Here is a 10164-nt window from a genome sequence, read left to right as displayed (position 1 = left end):
TGAATATTGCCCAAAGCATCACACTGCCTCCGCTGGCTTCTTCCCATAGTGCATCCTGGTGCCATGTGTTCCTCCAGGTAAGCACATGGGTAAGCAACACACCTGGCCGTCCACGTGATGTAAAAGAAAACGTGATTCATCAGACCAGGCCACCTTCTTCCATCGCTCCATGGTCCAGTTGTGATGCTCACATTGGCATTTTCAGCGGTGGACAGGGGTCAATGGCTATGCAGCCCAATATGAAACAATTTTCATACGCAAGTGTATTCTGACACCTTTCTATCAGAACCAGCATTAACTTCTTTAGCAATTTTAGCTACAGTAGCTCGTCTGTTTGATTGGACCACACAAGCCAGCCTTCGCTCCCCACGTGACTCAATGAGCCTTGGCTGCCCATGACCCTGTCGCCAGTTCAGCACTGTTCCTTCCTTGGACCACTTTTGATAGATACTGACCACTGCAGCCTGGGGACACCCACATAAGAGCTGCAATTTTGGAGATGCTCTGACCGTCATCTAGCCATCACAATATGGCTCATCAAACTCGCTCAAATCCTTACGCTTGCCCATTTTTCCTGTTTCTGCCTAATATGTTCCACCCACTAGCAGGTGCTGTGATGAAGAGATAATTATTCCCATCAATGTTATGGCTGATTGGTGTATTTGTAATTGTGTAACATTTCATTATTGTAGGTTTGTGTAATATTCTGAGTTAGCATTTCCCTGTTTTTAATCAATTTTAAGCAATACGTAATCAGTTTTTTGCAAGTAAGCAGAGTAAATGCCTGCTCACATTTAGTTTAGAACTACAATAAGCATCATGTTCACAGTGCACACAATGCCTCTGCACTTACTCCCAGATTTTTCTCGACATGGGGACAGAAATGGGAAAAAGTTACTTTACATTAATTACTGTCTTCAACAAATTCTCTCTCTCTAGTGAACACCAAAACATTTCAATATCAAAGACCCAAACATTTTCACCTGGATCATCTTTATTGACTTTAAACACAATCTTCAAAACAGAACATGCAAGAACTTTACATACAGATATTTGTATATTCGAGAATGAAAGGCCACCAGGTCAATACATGTGTAACCGGACATAGTATTAGCATCACAAACTGTTAAGTTAGGATCTTACAACTTAAATCTATTAGTGCTTCTTGACAGCATTATGACAAGTATTCAACATTTAAGAATTAAATATTCAATGATTTACTTGCCGCTATGGTGTTGAGCGAATGTGATGGATGTGTTTCAGAGAACATAAAGCAATATTACACAGCTGCTATCTTTAACAGGAAGTCTGTAGCTTTTCATTTGCTCTGATATTTAGCAAATAGTACTGAGATCATATTTAAATGAAGTGTCAAACGCAGGATATTCCTTCATTTGTTTATTGGCTGATTATAAATAAGCAAAAGGGCGGAGTCAGCTTGGATACGCCAGTAGGTGTTTAATAGGAACGGATAGCAGGGGGGATGGCAGCACAGTCTTCTGCGTTCAGAGAGGTGTCAATCACGGGTCTGTATTCCAGAGTAACCTGAAACACACGTTTGTCCATGTTAGCTCATATGGATAGATCTTTTCTTCCTTAATGCAGACTCACAAGTCAGATTTAAAGTGCCCCAATTATGCTAGATTCCTAATTTTGTTTTGGAGGTCTCCTACAAAATGTTTACATGCAAAGGTCAAAAAACACTTCTCATGATATACACTGCACATCACCTCATTTCTCAAAGAGTCTGAAAATGGTTTGTTCGAAGATTCAGTCTCTCTAAAGTACCCTTTTTACCACAAGCCTTCTCTGCTCTGATTGGTCAGACGCCCCAGCCTGTTGTGATTGGTCTACTGTTTACAGTGCGTGTTGGAAACAAAATACTCATTACCATATCTGAATTTCAGCTCCAGAGGCTTCTTCAGCATTTGATGGATACACATTGATACAAATGTAGTTGGTTTTTCCATATCAATTCAAGTGCAATTTCTCATCCTTTTCAAGAACATGCAAAGACTAAAGGGTGGCATTATGCAAATTTGTTACACATGTAACATGAATTGAGACTGGAACTGCTGACGACTCATTTCAGCAGTTCAAAATCAATTCCCTTTTTAAGAAGAAAACTTTATTTTCAATCTTTAAAACTTTGTAGACATTTTACATTCACAAACAGCTATATTACCGGTACATACTGTATTAAAGGTAATATTTGAAAAGGCATTTTAAATGTGAACAAAGGAACAGAATCCATTATATATTTACCTTTCCTGTCTTGGGATCCACGTAGGACAGTGTGTGTTTCCTCCAGTGCTGTTCAAAAGGCTTCTTCACTTGTCCCTGCAGGGGTTTGGAAAAGTCATACTCATCCACACGGTCCTGTAACAAGAACAGGGAATCAGAACCATGAAAAACTCAAACATTATCAACATGACAGTCTTTAAATGCTTTGTATAGTGCATTTTCACGCCTATTCTCAAAAGATATTTTGAAGAATATCGGTAACCAAACAGTTGACAGTCGCCCATTGACTTCTATAGTATAGAAAAATAATTCTATGGAAGTCAATGGAGTCTGTCAATTGTTTGGTTACCGACATTCTTCAAATGATCTTATTTTGTGTTCAGTAGAGGTAAGAAATTCATACAGGTTTGGAATAACTTGAGGGTGAATACATGACAGAATTTTCATTTTGTGGGGAACTATTCCTTTACCACTATGATTTCTACTAAGCTACAAGACCAGATTACAAATAAAGGAAAGCAACTATAGCCCATGTTAATGCACTATATACTATACTACGCATTATAATACTTTTCCATTTTATAGTAGATAAGATGTCCACGTTAGAGAGCTTTATTATAATCTATAAATGGTACAAAATTCTGTTGTCCTTAGACAAGCATGCTGGTTTCAGAAAGTTGACCTTGAAGTCCTCGCGGGCGTGCGCGCCCCTGCTCTCTTTACGGGCCTCAGCAGAGACGATAGTCTGCACGGCGTTCAACATCAGATTCTGCAGCTCCAGAGTTTCCACCAGATCGGTGTTCCACACAATGCCTGAAAACATGGATTTAGATGGATTCAGTGAACAATGCTATAAGATCCATCATACTGTAGATAACCTTTTTATACAATAATGAATATTATCAACTGAACAGCAAAATTCTAATGTATTCTAATTTAAGCTTCAATTTAGATTCGTTAACAAACACACTAGTTACTTGGGGTAAACTTTTATCTCGTATGCTCACCAAGACAGTATTTGTTTAATAAAAAAAAAAAAGTGACTTACAGTTTGAAAAATGTCTTTTCTAAGTTAAAAAGAACAGCATTTATTTAAAATCTTTTGTAACATTATAAATGTCCTTACTGTTACTTTTGATCAACTTAATACATCCTTGGTGAAAAAAAGTATTAATTTCACAAATATTAGTGACCCCAAAGTTTTGAACTGTAGTGTAATGTTAGTGTTTTTTGGAGGTATTGCATTTCTAATTCATTTCATTTCTCCTGTGCTGGTCTTCTCTGACCTCTGTCAAATGTCTTGATGTCATCCAGTGACTTGTAAACAGAATCCATCTTGTCACAACCCTCCTTCAGCACATCTCCTGTGCGGAACACGGCAGCGTGACTCTGCATGGTCTGAAAGAAAATGTATAATGAAAACAGATCATCATCTGAAATCACAAGATGAGGCTTACATTATGTGTAAACAGTCAAATTCCTTTTTTAGATCTGTTTAAAATAATAATGTTTGTTTTATGAAGTAAAGAAGTGCGGTGAGGTGACGTGCCTTCTGCATGTTGAGCCTGATTTCTGAGGTTCTGGTACTGCCGTTAGCAAAGCGGACCTTGTCCAGATTGGCAACAGATGCCTCTCCTGCATTGGGTTTCAGAGGGGAAAGCTTCTCTCCTATGAGACAGGATAAAAGTCACACAATTTTGTTATAATTTGTTTTAAGAAAAAATACATAATGACTTTATAATGCCTTAAAATTTCATTACACATTAGTCCTTCATGAAATTGAGCTTTTCTAGATTGTCTCAAGTCTAATAAAGGGCACTCATTAATTTAAAGCATTCCTTCAGGATTTGGTTGTGTTATGAAGCTACCTGGAGTGTCTATTTCAGCAATAGTCAGGGCACAAGCACGTCCAAATACAACCAGATCTAGCAGTGAGTTGGCCCCCAGACGGTTGGCACCATGCACTGATGCACAGCCGGCCTCACCACAGGCGTACAGGCCTGGCACCACCTTATCCTCTCCATCCTTATAGGTGATGACCTGCGAGGATTACAGAGGGGGTATTAGCATTATGTTCTTGTGCAAACAGTGACTGTAGCATTTTTTTTTAATTAATCAAATGCAATTCATTTTTGCATGTTTCATTGCCCTATATTCTTTGATGTTTAGAACATTCAAGATTTGAAAGTATTTACATAAACAGCATTTATTGGAAATATAAATCTTTTGTAGCATTAAATAATTCCAGGCATGATACAAAATTGTTCACTATAACTGGTGCCGCAACAAACAGTGCTGGACAAGTAACACTACATAATTTATTACTTAAAAGATTATTACTTAGAGGTGCAGCAAGCGATTTATGAGGAACAGTGTGGATATTAGAAATCAACCCAAACAAACATTAACTCCCTTCATTGCTCCGCCCCAAAAAACCCAATGCAAGAGTTTCTCTTTATCATAGCAGAAGCGAAGCAAAATAATGCTTTGTGAAAAAAAAATTGAAGATGACGAAGAACAAAAAGTTAACTGTTACTTTAGCTGGCATTACAACATCAGCATATCTTGGTTCTGTGAAACATGGCAAACCCAATGTTCCTCACATATGGAGCAGAAACACAACCTCAGCGTCCATTTTCAGGCCTTCACATTTAGCTCTCTCCAAAGTTTTTCTAATATTAACGCGGGTCCTAAAGCTCTTTAGGATAGAGGATAGAGGCCTGATCATAACCCATCTTTATCCAGTGATATTCCTCTATCCTTTTCTCTTTTGTAATGTCTCTCAGCCATCTCTCTCTTTCTACAGTCATTCTTCAAATCTCCCTCTTGCTCACTCACTCTCCTCCCCCATCATGAGTGGACACGCCCCTCACTGCTGATTGGCTAAAAGTGTGTTGTGCTGCACAGTCCAATCCACTTTCAACAGTCTTTCTCAGAAATCGTCTACTGCACCTTTAAGGATTCAGCATTTGTTCAAATTCCTAACCTAATATGAGCAGTAGACAAAGCAATGGTGAAAGATGGGCAGAATACCTGTCCCTTGTAGTTGGTGGGGATGCCGCCCATGTTGTAGTGGACGGTGGGTAACACTGGGATGGGCTCTTTTGTGACGTCCACTCCAGCAAAGATCATAGCGGTTTCAGAGATGCCAGGCAGGCGAGCGGCCAGCTGCTGAGGTGGAAGATGATGGAGCTGCAGGTGCACGTGGTCTTTATCTGGCCCAACACCTCTGGTGGAAACATGGTGGAAACTCTTTTTTAGAAAGTTAACACCAATTCATTTGTCAATTAATCATGTACTGTCTGTGTAAGTGCAGTTAAAGCAAAACTTACGATTCATTAAATAAGCAAGCTAAAAATGGTGACCATGTTGTGGCCACAAAATAGCAAATTAGTATTCTAGAATTTATTTGGTTTTATACCTTCCTTCTCTGATCTCAATGGTCATGGACCGTGAGACTACATCCCTAGAGGCCAAATCTTTGGCATTGGGCGCATAACGTTCCATGAACCTCTCGCCTTCACTATTTATTAAGATTCCTCCTTCTCCACGGCAACCCTCTGTGATCAGGCAACCGGCTCCATAGATACCTAAGGGGATTATATCATGGGTCATTTATAAAGGCACCTGGAAGGGCCTGAATATTTATAACACAGATCATCAAGTATCAACATACAGTAGATGCATGTAAACACAGCAAATAATTTGTATAACCATGCATGTATTATAACTAACTAGCTAGACAACAGATTGCCAAAACTAAAGTGACATGCCAGACATAATCATGTTGTAAACTATACTGAGTTGGCAACTCGAGTAAACCATAACATCACAAGCAGTGGCAAAGATTTAAGATGTAAAAAGTACTCTAAAGGACTTTTCCAACCTTATAAAAGAAAGAAGCTCACCTGTGGGGTGGAACTGAACAAATTCAAGATCCTGGCAGGGCAGACCCGCACGTGTCACCATGGCATTACCGTCTCCTGTGCTAGTATGGGCTGATGTACAACTGAAGTATGTGCGGCCATAACCACTGCAGAGAAAACAAAATAAATCTTTAAAATTGGATGTTGTAAAAACACATGCTATATTGAAAATCTTTCCTAAAATAATTATATTAAATTATATAAACATTACATATAACTAACTTTTTAATACAAATGATAGCTGTCAAACATACATTAAAATATTTTATTATTTGGTAAATAGACAGAACCAATCAAACTTTAAAAGATGTAATAAATAATTGCTTTTTTGTACCTTTTCTAATACACCTTTAAACCGTTAAGAGCCACCGTTTAAAAAAAAAATGCACGACTGAAACCTTAAAAATTGAACTAAAATATAATATAAATATTATCTGATAATAAGTTACCTAAAATGCATAAAATTACTCAAATCTATATATTTTATATAATGGGGGGGGGGGGGGTCCTAATGCAGTTAGAATGTATTTACACTGTTAAAGAATTGGATTCTCATGCTAAATATTGCCAAAATTGCTTGACAGAAAATCATTTCTCTTACCCAGTGGCAATGACTGTGTTTTTCGCTCTGAAACGATGGATAGAGCCATCCTCCATGCACAGTGCAATGACTCCCTTACACTCTCCATCCTCCATCAGAAGATCCAGGGCAAAATACTCGACAAAGTAACTGGTATCATACCTCAGAGACTAGACACCAATAGACACAATTAGACAGGGCTCAACAGGTGTCCCAGTTCAAGCTGACTTTCAGAATCTCACTCACCCGTCCATAGAGTGTGTGAAGAAGGGAGTGACCCGTCCTGTCTGCCACACAGCAGCATCTGTGAGCCTGACCTCCTTTACCAAACTTCAGACTCTGACCTCCGAAGGCACGCTGATAGATCTTCCCATCCTCTGTACGGCTGAATGGCATACCAAAGTTTTCCAGCTGAAAAGACATGTCAACAGCTCATGATATTGGAGGAAATCGCAATCTTTATCAGTCCTACTGTGATGTTTGAGTTAGAGACAAGGAAACAACAGGTCGAAATCATTCTTATCATCAAATTATTCCTGAATACTTGTTATTGTCACTAAAAATGACAATAACAGTGACAGTTCATGTGATCATCTCTCACCTCCACCACTGCAGCAGGGGCCTGCTCAGTCATGTAGTGAATGGCATCCTGGTCTCCCAGCCAATCAGATCCCTTCACTGTGTCATAAAAGTGCCAACGCCAGTCGTCGTCCTCCATGTTTCCTAATGCAGCATTAATCCCACCCTATATTACATAAAGGGGAAATAAAATAAATTATGAACAAATAGATTAAATTATTTTATGAAATAAATAAATACATTAAAAAAGTGCATAATTCATAGTCATAGACTGACATATTCTAAGAGAATATTAATTTATTCTACTAAATTATATAGAGAATATAATTGCATTTCTGTCAACAGATTCTCATTAATACTACACACTGCACCTTTACTTTTGTATTAGAACACATGTGTCTTTTGTTTTTCAAAGTGGCGTAAGAATATCAAAGTTGTAGGTTCAAAGGTTGATCTGCCTTGTGAACTTTAGACTTCTTGAACTGAAAATCATGGCACAGCTCTCAGAGGTTCTCAAAAACTGATTCTCATTCACTCTGCCTTAGCAAATTATAGTTCTGATGCAGCAGTGTCTTCATTTTATTTCTTGCCCTTTCCTAAGTTAAATATCAGCAAATCCTGTTTTGTAAAAACTAGTATATACCCAGAGGACAGATTGTTATGCTGCTGCAGTATATGAGTAGGTATAAGAGGGAGATTGTTTAGTAACTAAATGATGATGAGAAACACAAGAAGAAATCTTCAAACCTGTGCGGCCACTGTGTGTGAGCGGGTGGGGAAAAGTTTGGTGACACAGGCTGTGTTAAACCCGGCCTCCGACAGACCGAAAGCCGCACGCAGCCCTGCGCCACCGGCTCCCACCACCACAGCATCAAACTCATGGTCTACAACTGGATACTGAGTGGAGATCTGAGGGGACAAACACCAAAAACACATTGATCACACAAGGTCACTCGTCTATGATATCTAGATTTGCTTCTTTAACGTGAAGACTGAAACTAGATTTCAACAGAACATTAATAGCGAATATAATTGTCAAAGCCACATCCTACATGCAAAATGAAAGCTAATGAAACCAATCAAGTGAGCAGCGTAAATACTTACTCCATCGGACACTTTTGCATCTCCCTTTTTTCCGTAGATGGAGAAATGCAACTTGCGGTTGCTCGTCTGGCACACTGCTGGCAGCTGGACAGAACAACAACTGTTATTTTAAATAGTTAAAAACCGAAGCAAAAGCAAATCTGCTATTTTATCTATGTTTGCACATTTCAGTGCTTTACCCTTATATATTCTTGAGTATATATTAATTTATTTGCATCTTTATTCCCTGTCTGTTTGAATTATTTTTCTTTATTTTCATTTTTTCCTTCCCCATCTTGTGTGTGTAATAAAATGATTAAAAATCATAAATAAAAATAACACACAAATGTGCTTCATTCTTAGTTAAAGTCACAATATGTAATTTATCGCCGTTAAGGGTCGCTTATTCAAAACAAATGCGAAGCTTGATGATGCCATGATTTTGCAGAGCTTTTATAATGCCGCAGATGACCACTTCTGCTTTTTCCGCTCATGAGTATGTCGGGTAATTTATCACATTTTATCACATACATTTGAGTGTGTTGAAAGTTATGCTATAATGTTACTCTGTGTTTACGCCCAGTAGCGACTATGGGACACTTGTTGCACGATAGATCGATATTAGGCATGGTCAAACCTGCTACGCAGTAACTCAAGAAAACGCGATTTAAACAATTTAAACAAGACTACCTGTGTCGAGCTATATAACAATGTATATTTTTCTGTAAATGAATGAATCCAAATATTTTATTTTAGTTAGCAAAACATCAGTGCAGAACAACAGTATGCTCAAATGTATGCTGGTCTTTAAGGGTGACATAAGTGAGATGTCTGGTTATTGTGGTTTATTTGGACAAAATATAGGTTGAGAAGTTATACTGGAAACTGTTTGGGGATATTTACAAGGAGAGTTATAAGATAAACCCATTTGCTGCGCTTGTGTACATTCGTTTATTATGAGTAGGACATATATAGCCACAACACATCTACAAACTAAGTAACAAACTAGGTGATTGTAGCTGTCAGTTATAACTGTAATAAACATTATAGCCACAATTCTTAATTCATATTCATAGCAGTATGTTTTTATTTTCATATAAGAAATGACATGCATCCAAAGATATTTAAAAGTAATCACCTATAATAACAATAACATGAGCTTTCAGTATCACATGGCTAATGCTAATGCTGCCAGCTTGACCTTCAATACATTCCTGATTACAAAACAGCTAAACTTTACTTCTACAAAATAACACATTATATTAGGTTTAAAACCCTCGAACAGTATAATACCAAAAGGGCAAGCTTCATAAATTGAACAATAAAACCTAATGCCTACATATGTAACAGAGACAGTGATACATAACAGTGTTACTTAACACAGCAGCAGATGATGGTTACAAAACCAACACATTGCAGACTACAGTAGACAATAACGTCATCTCAGTATAAAACAATTCAACTCTCGGCATACAATGAACAAATGCCATTACAATAGAAGGTATGCCCAATATCTGAGAGGACTTACAGCTTTAGATGACACAATCTTTCTCCCGAGGACACGGGAGGCAGCGCACACCGCAGCCATGTTTCTCGATCAAAGCAAAAACTGTAGACTAGACTCAAACGCAAGCGCCTCTGTGTGGAGCTCGCGAGCGCTTTTGTGATGTAAGCGGTGGTTATGGGAAGTCCGACTCATTTCCATGACTCGGTTCTTTCCACGAATTGGTGAGTCGTTTACCGGGTCCTCCC

The 10164-nt window shown here is 38.3% G+C and overlaps 1 protein-coding gene across 1 annotated transcript; it reads right to left on the bottom strand.

Annotated features, from left to right (window-relative positions):
• Window positions 1-974: 974 nt before the first annotated feature.
• On the bottom strand, window positions 975-10073 carry sdha (succinate dehydrogenase complex, subunit A, flavoprotein (Fp)). The gene is made up of 15 exons (XM_067425879.1): window positions 9941-10073; window positions 8434-8517; window positions 8077-8238; window positions 7352-7495; window positions 6997-7161; window positions 6772-6920; window positions 6153-6277; window positions 5666-5834; window positions 5278-5473; window positions 4113-4284; window positions 3794-3912; window positions 3531-3642; window positions 2927-3057; window positions 2266-2379; window positions 975-1545 (listed from the first exon to the last, which is right to left on the bottom strand). The coding sequence occupies exons 1-15, from the start codon at window positions 9998-10000 to the stop codon at window positions 1459-1461; spliced, it is 1989 nt and encodes a 662-aa protein (XP_067281980.1). The 5' UTR covers window positions 10001-10073; the 3' UTR covers window positions 975-1458.
• Between the last annotated feature and the right edge of the window lie 91 nt (window positions 10074-10164).

Source organism: Pseudorasbora parva, chromosome 19, assembly GCF_024679245.1.
Source record: "Pseudorasbora parva isolate DD20220531a chromosome 19, ASM2467924v1, whole genome shotgun sequence".
In the NCBI taxonomy this organism is placed as follows: domain Eukaryota; kingdom Metazoa; phylum Chordata; class Actinopteri; order Cypriniformes; family Gobionidae; genus Pseudorasbora; species Pseudorasbora parva.
This window is presented reverse-complemented; position numbering and strand designations above follow the sequence as displayed.

Bases quoted from the DNA above. Each gene is read 5' to 3' on its own strand.
- sdha (XM_067425879.1), bottom strand. From the start codon at position 10,000: ATGGCTGCGGTGTGCGCTGCCTCCCGTGTCCTCGGGAGAAAGATTGTG. The intron at 5,474-5,665 runs GTATAAAACCAA...TGTTTCCACCAG, and splicing joins ATTGAGATCAGAGAAGGAAG to AGGTGTTGGGCCAGATAAAG. The intron at 1,546-2,265 runs GTAAATATATAA...CGTGTGTTTCAG, and splicing joins TGGATCCCAAGACAGGAAAG to GTTACTCTGGAATACAGACC.